The following is a 22,684-nucleotide window of genomic DNA, read 5'->3' as shown; positions in this document are numbered from 1 at the left end:
AGAAAGAGTCCTCAACTTACAACAGTTTATTTAGTGACCATTCGAAGTTACAACAGCACCACAAGCTTAGGACCGTTTTTCGCACTTACAACTCTTGCAGCATCCCCGTGGTCATGTGACTAGAATTCCCCATCCGGCCTGTGGGAGGTCAGTTGGAAATTAGAAATCTAAATACAGGCAGTCCTTGACTTACAACCATTTGCTTAGTGACCGTTTGAAGTATCTGGGAGGAGTTTGATTCTGTGACCCCTGATGAAGTGGACAGGATTATGGGGAGGCTGAGCTCCACCACATGTTTATTGGACCCGTGCCCTTCCTGGCTGGTTTATGCAGCTAGGGAGAGGACACGAGGCTGGTTCCAGGCGGTGATATCTGCTTCTTTGAGTGAGGGTAATTTCCCCACCGTCTTGAAGGAGGCGGTGGTGAGACCCCTCCTCAAGAAGCCTGCCTTGGACCCAGCTGTGTTGAACAACTTTCGTCCAGTCTCCAACCTTCGCTTTCTTGCGAAGGTTGTTGAGAGTGTGGTGGCGCATCAGCTTCCTCTGGTCCTGGATGAAGCGGATTATCTGGATCCGTACCAATCGGGTTTCAGGCCCGGGTACAGCACGGAGACGGCATTGGTCGCTCTGGTGAATGATCTCTGGAGGGCTCGGGATAGGGGATGTTCCTCTGTCCTAGTCCTATTAGACCTCTCAGCGGCTTTCGATACCATCGACCATGGTATCCTGCTGCGGCGTCTCAGGGGATTGGGAGTGGGAGGCACAGTTCTTCGGTGGTTCTCCTCCTATCTCCTGGGACGTTCGCAGTCGGTGTTGGCAGGGGGGCAGAGATCGACCCCTAGGTCTCTCGTTTGTGGAGTTCCTCAGGGGTCGGTTCTCTCGCCTCTCCTGTTCAACATCTACATGAAACCGCTGGGTGAGATCATTCGTGGTTTTGGAGTTGGGTATCATCAATATGCTGATGATACCCAACTTTTTATTTCTACCCCAAACCACCCCAGTGATGCCCTCGCTGTGATGTCCCGTTGCCTGGAGGCGGTTCGGGTCTGGATGGGGAGGAACAGACTTCAACTCAACCCGGACAAGACTGAGTGGCTGTACATTCCGGCATCCCGGGACATTCAAAATGTTACATCTCTTTCTATGGGGGGTGAGCTGTTACCCCCCGTGGATAGGGCTCGCAACTTGGGAGTCCTCCTAGATTCACGACTTACTTTGGAAGATCATGTAGCAGCTGTGACTAGGGGGGCTTTCGCCCAGGTTCGCCTGGTGCGCCAGTTGCGGCCCTATCTGGACCGGGATGCCCTGTGTACGGTCACTCATGCGCTCGTGACCTCTCGCCTTGACTACTGTAATGCTCTCTACATGGGGCTTCCCTTGAAGACCACTCGGAGGCTCCAACTGGTACAGAATGCGGCCGCGAGAGTTGTCTTGGGAGTTTCCCGGTACTCCCATGTTACACCTTTGCTCCGCGAGCTACATTGGTTACCAGTTGTCTTCCGGGTGAGGTTCAAGGTCTTAGTGATGGTTTTTAAGTCCCTACATGGCATGGGTCCGGAATACCTCGGGGACCACCTGCTGCCGGCGTCAACTCCCCTCCGCCCTGTGCGTTCCCACAGAGAGGGCCTCCTCAGGGTGCCTCCAGTCAGAGAATGCCGGCTGGTGGCCCCCAGGGGGAGGGCCTTCTCTGTGGGCGCCCCGGCTTTGTGGAATCAACTGCCGGTGGAGCTCCGGATGGCACCGGATCTCCGCTCCTTCCGACGCGGGTTAAAGACCCACCTGTTTGAACAAGCTGGCCTGGCCTGATGGGGAGTTAATTTGGGTTTTAAATATTTGTATATTTTATAGTTTTATCTTGGGCATTAATTTAATTCTATTTTAACTTTTGTAGTTTTGTATTTTTATTATATGCCCTGTTCACCGCCCTGAGTCCCTCGGGAGAAGGGCGGTATAAAAATTTAATAAAACTAAACTAATTTAATAATAAAACTAAAAAGTTACAGTGGCACTGAACAAAGCGACTTAGACCGTTTTTCACACGACCGTTGCAGCATCCCCACATTACGGGATCAAAATTCAGACGCTGGGCAACTGACTGGTGTATATATATCACAGATGCAATGTCCCGGGGTCATGTGAGCTTTTTGTGAGCTTTTCATCAGCAAAGTCAGTGGGGAAAACAGATTCGCTTAACAACCCCGCTACTAACTTAACAGCTGCAGTGATTCCCTTAACAACTGTGGCAAGAAAGGTTTTGAAATGGAGCAAAACTCACAAACGTCTCACTTAGCAGCAGCAATTTTGGGCTCAATTGTCGTAAGTCGAGGACTACCTGTGTATGTGTATATGTGTGTATGAGTTTACATGCTCCTGTGGCATCCCATCTGTGTTCCTCATGAAGGCAGAAGAAACCCATCTGTTTGAGAGGAGGATGACAAATGGACAGCTTTAATGTCAAAAAAAGTATTATTATCTGGAGCCGAAAGCAACCTGCCAGATTCAGTCCCTCGTTTTTATAATGTCTACAGAGATTCTCAATCATCCAAGTTATGGTTGTCTCAAGGGTGCTTTTCCCAAAAGGCGGCTGGACTTTCTTGGTCGTTTCTCCTTTGAAAACCTTTTGCTTCTCGTGCAAGAAGCCTCTTCTAAGTACGAACACTTAGAACTTGAAGAAGCAGAATAACAGAATTGGAAGGGACTTTGGAGGTCTTCTAGTCTAGCCCCCTGCTCAAGCTTTTGGGATGAGAAGCAAAATGTTTCCAAAGGGGGAAAAACAAAAAAGTCCAGTTGCCTTTTGGGGAAAAAAGCATCTTTGGGACCTTGTATTTATAGACCGCCTTTTGATTGCTGCTTTACCCGTAATTTAACAGTGACAAAAGCTCCTGGAATGGCTTTGTGGTGTCTCCTGAAAGCAAATGTTGTGCACTGTTGTTTCCTAGATGTGTCCCAAGGCAAATATTAAATGTTTCGGGGGGGGGGAGGGCCCTATGAAAAGTGAGTGCTAAAAATGCCTTTGCCCTCAGAGCTAGTCCTCACCTTAATGACCACAACTGAGCCTTGCTGGAGCAGTGGGCTAATGCCTCCTTAAGTAACACCAGCTGCCTGCAATTAGTGCAGGTTCGAGTCCCACCAGGCTCAAGGTTGACTCAGCCTTCCATCCTTCCCAGGTAGGTAAAATGAGGACCCAGATTGTTGGGGGTAATTAAGCTGACTTTGTAATAATGCCGCTTGGGGGTGTGTGTGTGAAAGCCCTAATAAGCAGGCATATACATAGAATGAAGGCTACTGCTAAGCTTGTAAGCCGCCCTGAGTCTTCGGAGAAGGGCGGGATATAAATGGAATAAAAATATATATATATATATCCATTGCTAAGCAAGACAGTTGTCAAGTGTCCGATTTTACGACCTTTCTTGCCACACAGTTAAGGGAAGTTAACAAACACGGTTGTTTTAAGTGAATCTTACTTCCCCCATTGGCTTTGCTTGTCGGAAGATCGCAGAAGGGGATCCCGTGATCGTGGGACCCTGCAATTGTCATAAATACATGCCAGCGGTCAGTTTTGACCTCGGGGGAATGCTGCAACGGTTGCAAGCCTGAAAAAACGGTTGTGTCGCTTTATCCACGGCCGTTGTGACTTTGAACCCTCTCTAAACGAATGGTTGTAAGTTGAGAACTACCTGTATTAACTGAACAACTTCAGCATGCATCATCTTTAGCTCGTTGGCTTTATCGAATTTATTCTTGTCATCAAGCTATATCTGGTTAGAATAATTGTGTGTCTGTAATGCATAAAGTAAAATATAGAGGCTCAGCTGCTTATCCACATACTTAGGACTAAATCTTCTTAGGAGGAGGTGAGAACAAATACTTCATTATTCACGCGGCTTCAGAGCGGGTTTTTTTTTTTTTTTTAAAATGCCTATTTTGATTAGCCGGCTTTATTTCTTCTCTTTGGTATTTATTTCCATGCAATTGCTTGCTCCTAATTAAGGCAGACTTAAGTTATAATAAAATACACGAGTGATCTCAAAACTTTACAGTATGTTCCTGGTCTTTGGAAGCTGACTCGATAAGCTACGCGTCGTAACACCTTTGACTCAAAGCGGCTCAGAGTGGTTTGGGGTGTGGGTGGGTGCGTGGGTGTCTTCTCCCCCCCCTTCCCCCCTCTAGAGGAGATGGAGGCTTAACTGGATTCTAGAGTAAAGTGAGAGGATCCAGCCATCATGATTGGTACTACAGGTCATAAACCAGGTTTTTAAAATAGGGAAGATACTGAGGGAAAAGCAGCGTGGTGGTTTCAAGGTTGGTTAAAAGTGGATTGAAATTATTGGGATTTCAAGTTTGAATCGGTTCGGAAAGAGGCTAAGAACATTGCTAAGCATATTGCTAAGCACATTGGTTTGTGCTTAAATTGTAAGCCGCCCTGAGTCTTCGGAAAAGGGTGGGATATAAATGGGATTAAAATAAAATAAAAATAAATAAAGAACACAGCCCAAAGGGGTGCTGTTGTGAAATCTTGAAAGTTGCGGGTGACACGTTTGTTCAAGCAGCCTTGCGTTTCAGACAGGTAGTCCTTTGCTTAGAAGGATTCGTTTCGTGACCGCTCAGAGTTGCAGCAGCCACGTAAAAAAATGGACTTGCGGCCGTTTTTCACACGACCGTTGCAGCGTCCCCCAGGGTCCCGTGATCAAAATTCAAAAGCTTGGCACTTGGCATGTATTTATGATGGCTGCAGCGTCTCGGGGTCACGAGATCCCCTTTTGCGACCTTCTGACGAGCAAAGTCAGTGGGGAAGCCAGACTCGCTCAATAACCGTGTTAGTAACAACTGCAGTGATTCATTTAACGACGGTGACAACAAAAGTCATGAGGAACCCAGATTGTTGGTGTGGGAGGGGGGGGCAATATGCTGACTGTAAACCGATTTAGAGAGGGCTATAAAGGTGCGGTGAAGCGGTATATAAGTCTGCGCTCTCGCTGTTTAACAACTGTTTCGCTTAGCTATGGAAATTTTGGACTCAGTTGTGAGTCGTAAGCCGAGGATTACCTGTTCTCCTGTGGAAAAATCCACAGGTGTTTGAGACCGTCAGTATTAGTTATAATTCTTTCCAAAGGTGGGCAAAAACACCAGCAGAATTCCTTTAACCTCGGTCTGTTTTCTTCTGTCTATTTCTGCGTAAAGCCTTGGTCGTTTTTCTTTGGGGGGTTGTGTGTTTGTATTTGGTGCTCTTTTGCGTTTCACAACATTTCTGTGTTCGGAGACCTTCTCGTCCAAAAGCAGGTTTTTTCCCCCAAGCAAGCTCTTTAATAAACTCGATGTCTGGTTTTGATTTGTTTTTGTTTTTATTCTTAAAAAAACATCCTTTCCTATCGATGAAGATAAAAAGCTTCACCTAACGGCTAATCTTCTTTCTTCCTTTCATCAATGGAGCCACTGTTTTGATTCTCCACACGAAGGAACGAAGCTGCTTTGTGGGGTTTTGTGTTTTGTGTGTGTGTGTGTGATTTCAAAGAAAATATTTGGAAAGGGAATGCGTAGTCAGGGCCCCGTTGTAACGCCTTCTAGGTCAGTAAGGTGATCTTTGACTTACAGCCATTGAGTGACTGTTTGAAGTTACAACGGGTAGCGACGTTTTTTTCACACAATCGTTGCCGCCTCCCCGTGATCAAAATTCTGACGCTTGCCAACTGACTCACATTTATGACAGTTGTGGCGTCCCCGGGGAGGGGGGAGGCCCACGTGATCCCCTTTTGCGACCTTTCCTGACCGGCAAAGTCAAGGGGGAAGACGCGCTCACTTAGCGGCTGTGTTACTACTAACTTAACAACTGCAGTGATTCGCTTAAGCCCTGCGACACGAAAGGTCGTAAAATGGGGGCAAAGCTCCCTAAACGAACGTCTCGCTTAGCAACGGAAATTCGGGGCTCCGTCGTGGTCGAGGACGTACCTGCAATCTCGTGAAGTTTTTTATAAAAAATAAAAATAGGCTTGTCACAAACCGCTTCCTTCACTGGAGAATGAAAGTTTTCCATCCCATTTAACGGAAGAAAGATGAGCTAAGCCAGGGGTAGGCAACCTTGGCTCTTTTATGACTCGTGGACTTCAACTCCCAGAATTCCTGAGTCAGCATGGAAACCTCTCCCTTTCCCCTCAGCATGGCTGGCTCAGGAATTCTGGGAGTTGAAGTCCACGAGTCATAAAAGGGCCAAGTTTGAAGACCCCTGCTCTAAAAGTACAAACGAGTAATTCCACCGGATGTAGAGTTGGTCTATAGCAGGGGTGGGGAACCTTGGCTCCTTTATGACTGGTGGACTTCAACTCCCAGAATTCCTGAGCCAGCATGGCTCAACTTGGAAACCTCTCCCTTTCCCCTCAGCATAGCTGGCTCAGGAATTCTGGGAGTTGAAGTCCACCAGTCATCAAAGAGCCGAGGTTGCCTACCCCTGGTCTAGTAAGATTTGTGGACTTCAATTCCCAGAATTCCTGAGCCAGCCATGCTGAGGGGAAAGGGAGAGGTTTCCAAGCTGAGCCAGGCTGGCTCAGGAATTCTGGGAGTTGAAGTCCACCAGTCATCAAAGAGCCCAGGTTGCCTAAGCAATACTAGGAAGTGGCGCTTATCCCCAGCAATCGTTTGTGTTTGTTTCGCTTGTGGCTAAATTCTGTACAGGCTTAACAGCGGTTCATTTAGTAACCGTTCAAAGTCACAATGGTACTGGGGGGAAAAAAGCGACTGGGGACCGTTTTTCAAAGGTGCGACCGACCGTTGCAGTGTCCCTGTGGTCACGTGATCAAAAATTCAGATGCTGCGCAACTGACTCATATTTATGACGGTCGCAGTGTCCCCGGGGGGGGGCGTCACATCGTGATCGCCTTTTGCGACCTTCCGACGGGCAAAATCATCGGGGGAAGCCAGATTCACTGAACAACAGTGTGACTCGCTTAAGGACTGGTGATTGACATAACAACTAGGGCAAGAAAATGGGGCAGAACTCACAAATGTCTCACTTAGCAACGGAAATTTGGGGCTCAGTTCTGATGCTAAGTCGAGGACTGCCTGTATTGTAAGCTGGCTGGTTATTTTGCCCTTTTCCTTGACAAATTTTGCCCTCGGTCTAGTCATGTGGACATCTGTCTGTCATCTATCTTTATCGATCAATCCATCTATATCTCTAGCTATCATCTATATCAATCTATATCTCTAGCTATCATCTATATTTATCGATCAATCTGTATATATCTAGCTATCATCTATATTGATCTATCCATATTGATCTCTCATCTATCTTTATTGATCAATCTATATCTCTAGCTATCATCTATATCGATCTATCTATATCTCTAGCTATCTGGCATCTATCTATCTATCTATCTATCTATCTATCTATCTATCTATCTATCTATCTATCTATCTTACCTACCTATATCCATCCATCCATTCATGTATCCATCCATCATCTATATCGATCTATATATCTAGCTATCTGCAATTATCCATCCATCCATCCATCCATCTCTGACTGCTTATCTCTCTCTATCCATCCATCCTACCTACCTACCTACCTACCTATATCCATCCATCCATCCTTCCATTCATGTATCCATCCATCTATCATCTATCATCTATCTATCTATCTATCTATCTATCTATCTATCTATCTATCTATCTATCTATCTATCTATCTATCTCTATCCTACCTACCTATATCCATTCATCCATTCATGTATCCATCCATCTATCATCTATATCGATCTATGTATGTATCTATCCATCCATATCTATCTATCTATCTGTCTGTCTGTCTGTCTGTCTGTCTGTCTATCTATCTATCTATCTATCTAATTATCTATCTCTACGTATATGCATCCATGTATCCATCCATCCATCTATCATCTATATCGATCAATCTATATCAATCTATCTATATATCTAGCTATCTGGCATTATCTATCCATCCATCCATCCATCTCTGACTGCCTATCTATCTATCTATCTATCTATCTATCTATCTATCTATCTATCTATCATCTATCTATATCCTACCTACCTATATCCATCCATCCATCCATTCATGTATCCATCCATCATCTATATCGATCTATGTATCTAGCTATCTATCCATCCATATCTATCTATCTATCTATCTATCTATCTATCTATCTATCTATCTATCTATCTATCTATCATCTATCTATCTATCTATCTATCTATCTATCTATCTATCTATCTATCTATCTATCTATCTATCTGCATCCATGTATCCATCCATCCATCCATCTATCATCTATATCAGGGGTGTCAGACTCAATTTCATTGAGGGCCGCATCAGCATTGCGGTTGCCCTCAAGGGGCCGGGTGGGTATGGCCAGGGTGGGCGTGGCCTACTGGGTGGGCATGGCTAGAGCGCGTATGGCCTACTGGGTGGGCATGGCCAGCTCTACATCATTCGCATCAAGGGTGCCTATGGGGGCCTGTGCAGGAGTGGGACAGATCTGAGGGTCTCTGGCAGGAGGAGGGTCTCTGGGCCAGGGCCAAGGCAGTGGGGGCCGTGCCCTCACTGTTTCCAGGATGGCTTCGCGGGCCACATGAAACCACTTCGCGGGCCGGATCCAGCCCCTGGGCCTTGTGTTTGACATGTCTGATCTATATCAATCAATCTGTATCGATCTATCTATATATCTAGCTATCTGGCATATCTGTCTGCCTGCCTGCCTACCTGCCTACCTACCTATATCCATCCATGTATCCATCCATCCATCTATCAATCTATATCAATCGATCTATCCATCCATCCATCCCTCTGCAGTTCTTAAGGTCTTGCAGGAGCGTTGTTGTTTCCGTGGTTTCTTGCCTGAGGACCTAGACGTGGTTACTAGCAAAGATTTGAAGAGACTTGTAAAAGAAAAGCAGGCCGACTTTGCTTAACAACCTCGCATTTTATCAGGAAAGTTACAAAGTCCCTGGAACACCTTCATGGCCCATCAAGCACTCCCAGACATCATAAACCCTCGCGCTGCTCACCCAGCGGTCATGCGGCTGCATATTCGGGCAGGTCAGCTTTACGACCCGTCACGCATTCTGCAGTCAGGTACGACTGCGATTTGCAAGTGTGGGTTGTTTTTTTCCCCCCCCCACTGGCTTTCCGCAAAAAAATGCCCGTTCACATAAAGACCGCTGCACTGGCGTAACGACCGCTGGGCTTGCTTAACCATTACTGTGAAAAGAAGGCCAGAAATTTAGTTCTAATAATGTGGATCCTTTGATTTTACTCATCGTCGTGATTTACGGCTGCAATTCCTGGATTAATTATGGTCGTACGTCGAGGACTGGCTGTATACAGTTCATCCTCAACTTATGACCGCAATGGAGCCCCAAATTTATGCGCCTAAGTGAAATATTTGTTAAGTGAACTTTGACTCATTTTACGACCTTCCTTGCCACTGTTGCTAAGTGAATCACTGCAGTTGTTAATGACACGGTTGTTAAGGGAATCTGGCTTCCCCCCATTGACTCTGCTTGTCAGAAGGTCCCAAAAGGGGATCATGTGACACCCCCCCCCCCCCCGGGACACACAACCGTTATAAATATGAACCAGTTGCCAAGCATCTGAATTTTGTGGGGACGCTGCAGCGGTTGTACGCCTGAAAAAACTCATTTTCCCAACTCATTTTTTTTCAGGGCCGTTGTAACTTTGAACAGTCACTAAATGAACTGTTGTATTTTGAGGACTACCTGTGGTTTTATTTCTATATAGAAGGATTGATCACCACCTTTCCTTATTCATGCTTAGAGAGCCACACAGTTTGGTGGCAAAGTTGAAGTCTGAATTGGAAATTTAGCTGTTGTATTGTCCCAGGCTTTTCCATCTTTCTTTCTTTCTTTCTTTCTTTCTTTCTTTCTTTCTTTCTTTCTTTCTTTCTTTCTTTCTTTCTTTCTTTCTTTCTTTCTTTCTTCCTTCCTTTCTCTTTCTTTCTTTCTTTCTTTCTTTCTTTCTTTCTTTCTTTCTTTCTTTCTTTCTTTCTTCCTTCCTTCCTTTCACTTTTCCTTCCTTCCTTCCTTCCTTCCTTCCTTCCTTCCTTCCTTCCTTCCTTCCTTCCTTCCTTCCTTCCTTCCTTCCTTCCTTCCTTCCCTCCCTCCCTCCCTCCCTCCCTCCCTTCCTTCCTTCCTTCCTTCCTTCCTTCCTTCCTTCCTCCCCTCTCCTATTCTTCCTCTTCTTCTCCTTCCTCCTCATCCTCGTTGTTGTTGTTTTTATTCTGGATGAAGGTTTATTTACAGCTTTCCAGATTATGCTGTCTTTCTGAATATTCTCTGCAAACACGCTTGATTTTCTCTCCCCTGCTTGTAGTGTGCTTCGGGCTTCAAGTTAGCAACCCCGCGTTTTTTTTTTAGGAGCTAGCACCGGGTGTTTTAAGATCTCGTACCTTGCACTGAAAAGGTTTGACAAGGTTTCTCAGCCTCTATTTTAGGGACTGCGGGTGGTGATGCTGGATTGTTTTGTTCCTGGGCCATCACGGCTTCTGGGCTGTCTCCAGTTCCGCCACTGGGTTTATGGCAAGCCTGTCTGGATTGTGACTCAGCAAGTCCAACCCTGCTCACCAACCGTGGCTGGCAGATTGGGGGGGGGGTGCTCTGCCAGATACAGACCGCAAAACGAGGGGGCTGCTGGTTGACGAGGCCAGAGCTAGTTGGTCTGAATCAGATTTACCGGGACACAAACCATGTTAGAGATAAGAGAGGTCTGGGATGGGGGCGGGCTAGGTGGTAATTTCAGATTTTGCTTTCACAGTTATTCCTCAATTTAGGACTATCGTTTATATGTTACTTATATGTAAGGGTGTAGGAGGTCTATACAAATGTTGTATATAGGATGTTTAAATGTGTGTTGTGTATGTGTGCACTTTGAGAGCAAGGAACTAAATTTCATCTTTAATGTGTGCCAGTGTGCCCCCAGTAAAAAATGACAATAAAGGTTATCTATCTATCTCTATTATCTTTCTATCGTATCTATCTATTATCTGTCCCTAATAACTCTAAAAATACAAATCCCAAGCATATTTGTGCAATGGTATAAATTGTGCAATGGTAACAGTGTGAGCGCCTGTTACTCGTCCCAGCTTCTGCCAACCTAGCTGTTCGAAAGCACGTAAAAATGCAAGTAGAAAAATAGGGACCACTCCGGTGGGAAGGTAACAGCGTTCCGTGCGCCTTTGGCGTCTAGTCATGCCGGCCACATGACCACGGAGACGTCCTCGGACAAGCGCTGGCTCTTTGGCTTTGAAACGGAGATGAGCACCGGCCCCTAGAGTTGGAAACGACTAGCACGCGTGTGCGGGGGAACCTTTACCTTTACCTTTTATAAATTTCTTGAACTCTGGGATAATTGTAAAATAGCTGTTTATTGTTTAAGAACCATAAAACAATAAAATTGACCATTTATAAAATCTAAAAATCGACGGTCTTAGCTTTCGCTGATCCACTGTCAGCGTCATCAGAGTAGGCATTAGGGGTGGGGACTTTACTTATAAACCCAATTGACTTCGCGCCCTACTCATTGATCGTGTAATGAATGAGCCTGCCTGTTCTAATTGACCATAGTTGCTCTATATCTATATTTATATATCTATATCTATCATCTTCCTCTGTCATATCTGTCTGTCCTATCTATCTATCTATCTATCTATTTATCTATCATCTACCTCTATCATGTCTGTCCTGTCCGTCTGTCTGTCTGTCTGTCTATCTATCTATCTATCTATCTATCTATCTATCTATCTATTTATCTATCATCTACCTCTATCATGTCTGTCCTGTCCGTCTGTCTGTCTGTCTGTCTGTCTGTCTATCTATCTATCTATCTATCTATCTATCTATCTATCTATCTATCTATCTATCTATCTATCTATCTATCTATCTATCATCTATCTATAATCTACTTATATCTGTCCTATCTATCTATCTATCTATCTATCTATCTATCTATCTATCTATCTATCTATCTATCTATCTATCATCTATCTATCATTATTTATAATATCTCTCTCTATTATCTACCTCTGTATTTATTTATTTATTTATTTTATTTTAATCCCATTTATATTCCGCCCTTCTCCGAAGACTCAGGGTGGCTTACAATCTAAAGCACAAATCATTCTATGTATATGCCTGCTTATTAGGGCTTTCAGCCCCCCCCCCAGCGGCATTATTACAAAGTCAGCTTAATTGCCCCCAACAATCTGGGTCCTCATTTTACCTACCTGGGAAGGATGGAAGGCTGAGTCAACCTTGAGCCTGGTGGGACTCGAACCTGCACTAATTGCAGGCAGCTGGTGTTACTGAAGGAGGCATTAGCCCACTGCTCCACCAAGGCATGTATGTACGTATATGTCTGTCTGTCTGTCAGTCTAATTGACAGCCGATTTTCCATTGCTAAGCAAGGCAGCTAAGTGAGCCACACCTGATTTTAGAACCATTTTTTTGTGTGCCATAATTAAGCGAACCACTGCAGTGGTTAAGTGAGTCATGGGGTCATTAAGGGAGTCCGCCTTCCTCTGCTGACCTGGCGGAAGCTGCTGACGAATGGGGATCACGTAACCCCCGGGAGGCTGCGACCGTCGTAAATACGTGCCAGTGGCCCAATTTTGATTGTGCGTCCCTGGGGATGGTGCTCCTGCAACGGTCGAAAGTGTGCGGACTCTTCGCAAGTTCCTTTTTCTCAGTGCTGCTGTAACTGCCGTCGTTAAGTAAATGGTTGTAAGTCGAGGATTACCTGTACTTGTCGTCCCCGACTTCTGAAACACGGCTATAGAGGATCATTTGACAGAAATGGGGAAAGAAATCCCTTTTGCTGTGGCTTGAGAAAGTCCGCAACAACCACAAATCTGAACTGCAGCTAGTCCTTGACTTACAACCGCGATTGAGCCCCACATTTTTTGTGGCTAAGCGAAACATTTTTTTATGTGAGTTTTGCCCCGTTTTACAACTTTTCTTGCCACCGTTGTTAAGTGAATCACCGCAGCTGTTAATTAGTAATACCGTCGTTAAACAAATCCGGCTCTCCCAGTGACTTTGTCAGAAGGCCACAAAAGGGGATCACGTGACCCCCCCCCCCGGGGGGACTTCGCAACCGTCATAAAATGTGAGTCAGTTGGCAAGGGTCTGAATTTTGATCACGTGTCCTTGGGGAATATACCGCAGTGGTCAAGTAAGTGTGAAGAACGGTCCTAAGTCGGTTTTTTTGCCCCCAGCGCCGTCGTAACTTTGAACGGTGTCTGGACTGTCGTAAGTCGAGGATTGCCTGCGGTTGTCAGACAAGCACATTAGCGCTTTTCGTTGCCTGTTGAATCTCTCCTATTTAATCCCCGGCCTAAAGAACCAACTGCAGAGTTGCTACAAGTCCTAACCTGGATTGTGGAGTTATTTATAGGTTGACTTGGCTCCCTAGAACAAGGCAGCTTTGTGCGTTCCTGTTTGTTTTAATTTTTTTTTAGCCGCAACCGGGCTTCGGCTAAACCCTAGCAGGCCTAGAGTGGCTGTGGCTTTTGAGTTGCTCTTGGTCCCTCCCTCCCTCCCTCCCTCCCCTCTCCCAATCCATGGAGATTTTTCCATCTTTAACTTTACCTGGCGGGACACTTCCTGGATCCACCTTGAAGAGCAGGTGACACCCTGGGCTTTTGCCTTAGTACCTTCCCGGTGCCCGTTTTGCCCATAGTCCTAGCCCGGGAGATCTTGATCAGAGATCTCCAACCTTTCCGGCTCGGCGGAGCAGCGATAGCGGCGACGGCAGCAGCAGCTCCGGGGTTACAAGGAACGGTTTTGCGTGTGTGCACGTTGCTTTCGCAAATGCACTTTGGCACCTTTGTGTGCCTGTGAGCTCAGCCACCACTTCCACGGCCTGGTTTCGAACGGGCTGCGACCCGGCACTCGGCCACCGACCGCTGGTTAGCAATCCCTTAGTCAGCTTCCGTTATCCGTCTTTCCCCCAAAATAAGACCGAGTCTTATATGAATTTTTGCTCCAAAACACGTGCTAAGGCTTCTTTTCCAGTTAGGGCTTATATTCGGGGAAATACGGTACTAAATGCCTCTGACTGACAATCTTAACTGGGGCTTATTTTTGGGGTGGGGCTTATATTACGTGCATCCTGAAAAGTCACGCTAAGGCTTATTTTACGGTTGGGTCTTATTTTCGGGGGAAATACGGTATATACCGGCAGTCCTCGACTAACAGCACTTCGTTTAGCGAACGTTCCAAGTTACAATAGCACTGGGGGGGAAAAAGTGACTTCTGACCATTTTCACCCTTAACGACCGTTGCAGCATCCCCCAGGCTCATGTCAAAATTCGGACGCTTGGCAGCCGACTCATATTTAGGACGGTTGCAGTGTCCCGGGAGACCGTGTGATCATTCCCTTTGGCGGCCTTCAAGCTGGCAAAGACAATGGCGAAGCCATTGCCTTGGTGGAGCAGTGGGCTAATGCCTCCTAAAGTAACACCAGCTGCCTGCAAATTAGTGCAGGTTCGCATCCCACCAGGCTCAAGGTTGACTCAGCCTTCCATCCTTCCCAGGTAGGTAAAATGAGGACCCAGATTGTTGGGGGCAATTACCGTATATACTTGAGTATAAGCCGACTCGAGTATAAGCCGAGACCCCCAATTTCACCCCCAAAAACTGGAAAAAGTTATTGACTCGAGTATAAGCCGATCCGCCGTTCTGCAAGCCTCCGCCGCCGGCGGAGGCTGGATCCGCGCTCTGCAAGCCTCTGCCGCCAGCAGAGGCTCGATCCGCCATTTTGCAAGCCTGAATACACAGGAATACCTTGTGTGGCCGCGGCTCTCGGGGAAGCCCTGGCTGTCCGCTTCCTCGCTCCACGCTGCCATTCGGGGCCCGCGCGTTCCCCGGGCAAATCGCGGCGCCCAGCAGGCGAGGAAACGCCCGCTCCAGTCGCCCCCCCTTCCCTCAGGAGACGCGAAGCAAGTGACTGCCCGGAGCTTACCGAGGACTTGCGCGCGGCCGAGGCTTCGGTGCTTCCAGGATCGTGCGCACCTCTCCCAAGCCGCCGCCGTCCGGAGACCTGCCGACGTTTGGGGAGGTTTGGGGAGGTGCGCGCGCACCTCCCCAAACCTCCCCAAACTTCGGCAGGTCTCCGGACGGCGGTGGCTTGGGAGAGGTGCGTGCGATCCCGGAAGCACCAAAGCCTCGGCCGCGCACAAGTCCTCGGTAAGTTTTTTTGTTGACTGGAGTATAAGCCGAAGTGGAATTTTTCAGCCCAAAAAGTGGGCTGAAAAATTCGGCTTATACTCAAGTATATACGGTAAGCTGACTTTGTAATAATGCCGCTTGGTGTGTGTGTGAAAGCCCTAATAAGCAGGCATGCATATATTTATTTATTTATTTATTATTAGATTTATATACTGCCCTTCTCCCGAGGGACTCAGGGCGGTGTACAGGGCAATTAAAATCTAACATACAAAAGTTAAAAATAGATTAAATTAGAATGAAGGCTATTGCTAAGCACGTTGATTTGTGCTTTAAAATTGTAAGCCGCCCTGAGTCTTCGGAGAAGGGCGGGATATAAATGGGATTTTAAAAAAAAAAAGATTCATTTAGCAACCGTCTTAGTAGCTGAACGACTGCAGCGATTCACTTAGCAACTGTGGCAGGAAAGCTCGTAAAATGGGGCAAAGCTCACTTAACAAATGTCTCACTTAACGACAGAAACGTTGGGCTCCGTTCTGCTCGTAAGTTGTCAAGCGAGAAATGTCTTAAGCGAGCTTTGCCCCATTTTACGACTTTTCTTGCCACAGTTGTTAAGTGAATCGCTGCAGCTGTTAAGCTGGTGACGCGGTTGTTAAGTGAATCTGGCTTCCCCCTTGACTTTGCTTGTCAGAAGGTCGCACAAGGCGATCACGTGACTCCCGGGACACTGCAACCGTCGTAAATAGGAACCGGTTGCCAAGCATCCGAATTTTCTTCACCTGACCACTGGGGGTGCTGCGCTGGTCATAAGTAGGGAATAAACAGTCCCTAAGTGAATATTTTTCAGTGCCATTGCAGCTTCAAATGGTCACTAAACAAATGGTTGTAACTCAAAGACAGCCTCTTGTTACATTTGATATCTAACTGACCTCCCGCAGGCCGGACAGGGACATTTAAGGGTTCAGTATGTGGTCTGGGCGCTGTAAAATGCCCAGGTCTGCTACACATCTGGCCACCTTTGAAGAGCGCTCTAAAACATGAAGAACGTCTGCAGGACTTGGGTTTGGCTAGTCCAGGGGTAGGCAACCTCGGCTCTTTTGTGACTCATGGACTCAGCTGACTCCAGCTGACTCAGGAATTCTGGGAGTTGAAGTCCATGAGTCACAAAAGAGCCGAGGTTGCCTACCCCTGGGCTAGTCTAAAGAAAAGAAGAAATAGGGGAGACATGATAGCCGTGTTCCACAATTTGAGGGGCTGCCACAAAGAAAAAGAGGGGGTCGAATTATTCCCCAAAGCACCAGAGGGCAGGATGAAAAACAATGGTTGGAAATTGATCAAAGAGAGAAGCAACCTGGAATTAAGGAGAAACTTCCTGACAGTGAGGACAATTAACCAGTGGAACAGCTTGCCACCAGAGGTTGTGGGCGCTCCATCACTGGAGGTTTTTAAGAAGAGAGTAGACAGTAACTTATCTGAAATGGTATAGGGTCCCCTGCTTGAGTGGGGGGCTGGACTGGAAGACCTCCAAGGTCCCTTCCGGCTTCTACTCTGTTCTGTTCTAGTTCTAGTTCTGTTCTATATTCTGTTCCGTTCCATTCCATTTTTTAAAAAAATTCTATTCTGTCCTGTCCTGTCCTTTGCTGTGATCCAGAGATACCGTATTTATTTATTTAGGCGTCAGCTGCCTTTGGAGATATTTTGAAAAGCAGGATGGGGGAAATGAAGCAGAAGGATGTTGGCTTCCAGAACTGTGTTCGGGTTTTTTTTTAAAGCTAGAGTTGCCCAGGAAACTGGTATAAGGGTAGAGCTAAGTGTTGACTTTGACCAACCCTGTTTGAATAATAATAATAATAATAATAATAATAATAATAATAATAATAATAATAATAATAGTAGTAGTAGTAGTAGTAGTAGTAGTAGTAGTAGTAGTAGTAGTAGTTTGATCAGTCCTGAATTCTAGGCTCCTTGGGCAGAGATGTCTTCCGGTGACATGTATGTGTCATACACAGAATAAAACTTCAGAGTTATTAAGAAGAAACTCCGAACAGGCCACCTTCCATAAAACAGGTAGTCCTCGACTTACGGCCACAATTCAACCCCCAAATTTCTGTTTATTTTATTTTTATTTTATTTTAATTCCATTTATATCCCGCCCTTCTCCGAAGACTCAGGGCGGCTTACAAGCTTAGCAGTAGCCTTCATTCTATGTATATGCCTGCTTCTTAGGGCTTTCACACACACACACACACACACACACCAAGCGGCATTATTACAAAGTCAGCTTAATTGCCCCATTTGTTCAGTGAGTTTTTGCCCCGTTTTACGACCTCCCTCGCCATAATTGTTAAGTGAATCACTGCAGTTGTTAAGTTAGTAACACGGTTGTTAAGTAAATCTGCCTTTCCCGTTGACTTCGCTTGTCGGAAGGTCACAAAAGGCCATCGAATGATCCCCGGGACGCCGCAACGGTCACAAATCGTGAGTCAAGGGTCCAGTGTCTCAGTGAATGATCGTGGGGAGGCTGCAACGGTCGTAAGCGTGAAGAACGGCCATAAGCCACTTTCTTCCGGGCTGTTGCGACTTCAGATGGTCACTAAACGAACTGTTGCAAGTCAAGGACTACCTGGATGGGTCTAAAATTTTGCAGCCGGGGGTGGGCAACTCGTTGATGGTCGTAGAGATCCTTGGGCTAGTTCAGGGGTAGGCAACCTCGGCTCTTTTATGACTCGTGGACTTCAACTCCCAGAATTCCTGAGTCAGCTATGCTGACTCAGGAATTCTGGGAGTTGAAGTCCACGAGTCATAAAAGAGCCGAGGTTGCCTACCCCTGGGCTAGTTCGATCCTTCTCTGATTGCTTCTTTTGTTTTTGACCTCAAGGCTTGTCTGTCTTCTCTCTGCCCTCCCATCTCGTTCGCAGAACATGGTGATGAGCTTCCGGGTCTCCGACTTGCAGATGTTGCTGGGATTTGTGGGTCGGAGCAAGAGCGGACTCAAACACGAACTGGTAACACGGGCCTTGCAGCTAGTCCAGTTTGACTGTAGCCCGGAACTGTTCAAGAAGATCAAAGAGATTTACGAGACTCGATACGCCAAGATCTCCGATCCGGGACAAACTCCCCAGCAGCAGCAGCAGCAAACGCCACTCCCGCCACCCCCGCAGCACCGATCTCCTTCCGAAGCCCTTTCCATCCATCCTTCTTACGACCGCAACAGCACGGTAGCCAGGACTGGTCTTTCTAACCCCAACATAGACTACCCCTCCCTTTACGGAAAATATTTAAACGGACTCGGACGGTTGCCGGTCAAACCTGTGAAGCCTGAGGTCCGATTGGTGAAGCTTCCCTTCTACACGATCCTGGACGAACTGTTGAAGCCCACAGAACTCGGTGAGTTGGGCCCGGACGATCGCTGGCGGCCTTGGAGCTCTGGCCTTCCGGGCCTCACGGACGGAGGTGGGGACGGACCACCGATGAGGCCTGGAGGAGAAATCCAGCGGCCGGGCCTCTTTTGCCTGAGCCTCAGAGCTCTTTCCCTTGCTTCTCTTCAGAGCTGTGGTTTGCCTCTTGTGGGATGGACCGATGGGTGGATCCGGCTGGCTGGATCCCAAGGTGGCTTGGAACAATTGTCTGTGGAGATTCTCGGCCGTCCAGCTCATGGTTATCCCCAAGGTGCTTAAACTGGACTTTCTGGTTTTTCCTTCGAAGACGTTTCGCTTCCCCTCCAAGAAGCTTCTTCAGTTCTGACTGTATGGTGGGGGAATGGAAGGATTTATACTGCTTGCAGACAGCCGGTCTTCTGCATCCTTTCGGAGAGTCGTTGGGCCCATTTGGAGGTTTGCCTGTGTCCTCAGGGTCACCTGAGTGGGGCAAATGGGGTGCAGGATGAGTCTGCTGAAGCACGAGTGAGATTCAGACAACACAGACTCATCCCCAACAGCCTGTGGCCCTCTTCGACAGTGAAGGGACCCAGGGCAGAAAACATCCTCCACACTCATTTGCAAGACTCAGGTGACCCCAACATCTTTCTCTAAAAGGATGCAAACGACCAGCTGACTGCAAAGAGGATCAGTCCTTCCCTTCCCCGACACCCAGTCAGAGCCGAAGAAGCTTCCTGGAGGAGAAGCGAAACCTCTTCAGAGAAAAACCAGAAAGTCCAGTTGCCTCCTGAAAAAGCAGCTTTGGCTTGGAACTATTGTGGCCCAGAAAACAAGAGTTGTGGGCAGAGAGGACTCAAAAGCTTTGGGTACTGCTTAAAAGTTGGCCAGTTCTTTAGCAGATGCCGTCCACTTTGGGAGAGGTCAAAGAAAAGCGAACGTTTTCTTTTTTTTCCTTACTGGGGGTCCCGAGGCTCCTTGCAGTCCTGTATCTGGAGGACTGTGTATAAATGTAAGAGCCTTGGTGGAGCAGTGGGCTGATGCCTCCTTAAGTAACACCAGCTGCCTGCAATTAGTGCAGGTTCGAGTCCCACCAGGCTCAAGGTTGACTCAGCCTTCCGTCCTTCCGAGGTAGGTAAAATGAGGACCCAGATTGTTGGGGGCAATAAGCTGACTTTGTAATAATGCCGCTTGGGGGGTGTATGAAAGCCCTAACAAGCAGGCATATACATAGAATGAAGGCTACTGCTAAGCTTGTAAGCCGCCCTGAGTCTTCGGAGAAGGGCGGGATATAAATGGAATTAAAATAAAATAAAATGTGGAGGTCTTTGACAACTCGCCACGGCCCACTCGCCACGGCTCAATTCCTCGCAAGACAAACTCGCCCTGGCCAATTGCTGTGGGACAGCTCATCGCAGGACAAGAGTTGCACAAATTTGGAAGAGATAGTCTAATACCGGGGTGTCAAACTGCCGGCCTGCGGGCCGGACGCGTCAGGGCGAAAGCGCGGACACCCCATTGCCGGCAAGGGGGGAAAAAAAAGTTGCGATAGGTCGCGACGCGTCACGCGACGTTGCGAGTTTGACACCCCTGGTCTAATGGAATCATTAAGGGAAAGATGCCAAAGGAGGGAGAAAATAAAATGCGAATGACAAAAATTAACATAATTTTTTCCCCCAAATTATTTTAAATAACTCAATGGTTGAATGGTTTCTCAGTGACTTGTCCTGGGGCAAGCTGGCCATGCCGAGCTGGCCGTAGCGAGGTGACCATGGCGAGTCGGCTGTGGCGAGCTGGCCGTGATGAACTGGCCATGATGAGCTGACCGTGGTGAGTCGGCTGTGGCGAGCTGGCCGTGGCGAGCTGGCCGCAACGAGTTGTCCCATTCCGGCAATCGTCTTGCTGTCCTTGAGGGATCCTTTGAGTAAACCAATTGGGACTGAGTGACCGGTGAATTTGTAACAGGGACTCCTGGCTTCTGCTTGGCTTGTCTTTACCTCCCAAGGGGTATTGTTGGGAAGTGGATCTGTTGTTTGCGCATAGCTCGGTGGAATCTTCTTTGGCGAACCGGCTGAGGCAATCTCTGTGTTTTGATTGCAAGATGGTTTAAGAGGCCGCTCCGGTGTGTCCTCTTGAGAAATTCCAAATCCAAACATTCTCCAAATGTTTTTACGCTGCCGCCGATTGTTTTAGACCAGGGTGGATGGAGATGGAGGCTTTTTATGAGCCAATGCTGCTGCTGCGGTGTTTCGTACGAGCGAACCGAACGAGAGCATCGCGTGGCGGCTGCATTTTCACAGGTTGCCGCTATGGGGGGGGGGGAAATGTCCCCTCTTCTTTACGATTGTATTAATAGAACTGTGGGTTGTTGTTGTTGTTGTTATTCCCAAGTCGGGAGGACTAACAGTGAAGGGGCATTTTTATTGTGTGTTTGTCAAACCGCACCTAGGGTGCTAGATCCAGTTCTCAGTAGCAAAGCTTCGGAACGAGGTGGGAAGGAAGGATCGCAAGGCTCATGCAGATAAATTGAAAGAGAAAACCAAGGTGGGACAGGAGAGGATGGCCTTCTCAAATCTAGAAGGACCAGGATTTCAGAATCAAGGTAGAAACTGGAAGGGACCTTGGAGATCTTCTAGTCCAACCCCTTGCTCAAGCAGGAGATCCTATGTCCAGTCTATTGTTAAAAACCTCCAGTGATGAAGGCAGGTGGTTCCACTGGTTAATTGTTCTCACTGTCAGGAAATTCCTTCCTTCCTTCCTTCCTTCCTTCCTTCCTTCCTTCCTTCCTTCCTTCCTTCCTTCCTTCCTCATTTAAAGAATAACAGGGTTGGAAGGGACCTTGGAGGTCTTCTAGTCCAACCCCCTGCTCAGGCAGGAGACCTTATACTTTTTCAGACAACTGGCTGTCCACTCCCGTCTTAAAAACCTCCAGCGATGAAGCATCCACAACCTCTGGTGGCAAGCTGTTCCACTGGTTAATTCTCCTCACTGTTTGGCAGCTAGGGACCACGTGAGCACAGGACACTAAAGCCGTCATAAATATGAGTCAGTTGGCAAGGGTCTGATTTTTTTATTTTAATCCCATTTATATCCCGCCCTTCTCCGAAGACTCAGGGCGGCTTACAATCTAAGAAGCACAAATCAACGTGCTTAGCAGTAGCCTTCATTCTATGTATATGCCTGCTTATTAGGGCTTTCACACACACACACCCCAAGCGGCATTATTACAAAGTCAGCTTAATTGCCCCCAACAATCTGGGTCCTCATTTTACCTACCTCGGAAGGATGGAAGGCTGAGTCAACCTTGAGCCTGGTGGCACTCGAACCTGCACTAATTGCAGGCAGCTGGTGTTACTTAAGGAGGCATTAGCCCACTGCTCCACCATGACCATGGGGGGGATGCTCCAACGGTCGTAAAGTGTAAAAAACGGTCTTAAGTCACTTTTTCCGGCGCCGTTGTAACTTTGAGCGGTCACTTAAACTGTCGTAAGTCAGGTACTATTTCTTTTTTTTGATCTATTTCTTTTTTTTTACTCCGTCCTTCTCCGCTATAAGCTCCTGTTTTCTAGCATCCGGCCAAAGTTGGCCTCAGAAACCAGCCTACAACTCCCAAGATTCTCTGGCCTGGTTTGCAGGTCGCATTCAGCCAATCTGTGGTTTGTTTTGACTTTGTGCCCTGTGCGAACTCAGCCGTGGCAGTTTCCGAGCCGTGGTTTGGCAGTTTCGTATTTGGGCAGGATGTTTTAAGACCTGGGCTTCAGTTTGTTTGTTTGTTAGTTTGTAATGGGGGGGTGATGGTCCCCAACCCCTGGTCCGTGGACTGGTACCGGGCCACGGCATGCTAGCAACCGGTCCGCACAAACAAGAAGCTTCTTCAGCTCTGACCGGATGGTGAGGAAGGGAAGGATTTATACTCCTTGCAGACAGCCGGTCGTTTGCATCCTTTGAGAGAGTCCTTGAGGCCACTTGGAGGCTTATCTGTGTCCTCAGGGTCACCTGAGTGGTGCAAATGGGCGTGGAGCCTTGTTGGAGCTGCTGAAAGGACCGTGTTGTAGACAGGAGGTGAAGCATGTCATGTCCCTCCCCTTCTGTTAATAATAAAAAGGTAAAGGTTCCCCC

The 22,684-nt window shown here is 47.3% G+C and overlaps 1 protein-coding gene across 3 annotated transcripts in view; it reads left to right on the top strand.

Annotated features, from left to right (window-relative positions):
• Positions 1-22,684, top strand: part of PIAS4 (protein inhibitor of activated STAT 4) — a 54,013-nt gene that overhangs the window by 2,294 nt on the left and 29,035 nt on the right. For all 3 annotated transcript variants that reach the window (XM_081321135.1, XM_081321134.1, XM_081321136.1), the window contains exon 2: positions 18,110-18,578. In XM_081321135.1, the coding sequence (XP_081177261.1) occupies positions 18,110-18,578 (469 nt within the window). The remainder of the gene's footprint in view (positions 1-18,109; positions 18,579-22,684) is intronic.

The sequence above is a fragment of the Vipera berus genome (genome assembly GCF_964194415.1).
Source record: "Vipera berus genome assembly, chromosome: 1".
NCBI classification, from domain to species: Eukaryota; Metazoa; Chordata; class Lepidosauria; order Squamata; family Viperidae; genus Vipera; species Vipera berus.
This window is presented reverse-complemented; position numbering and strand designations above follow the sequence as displayed.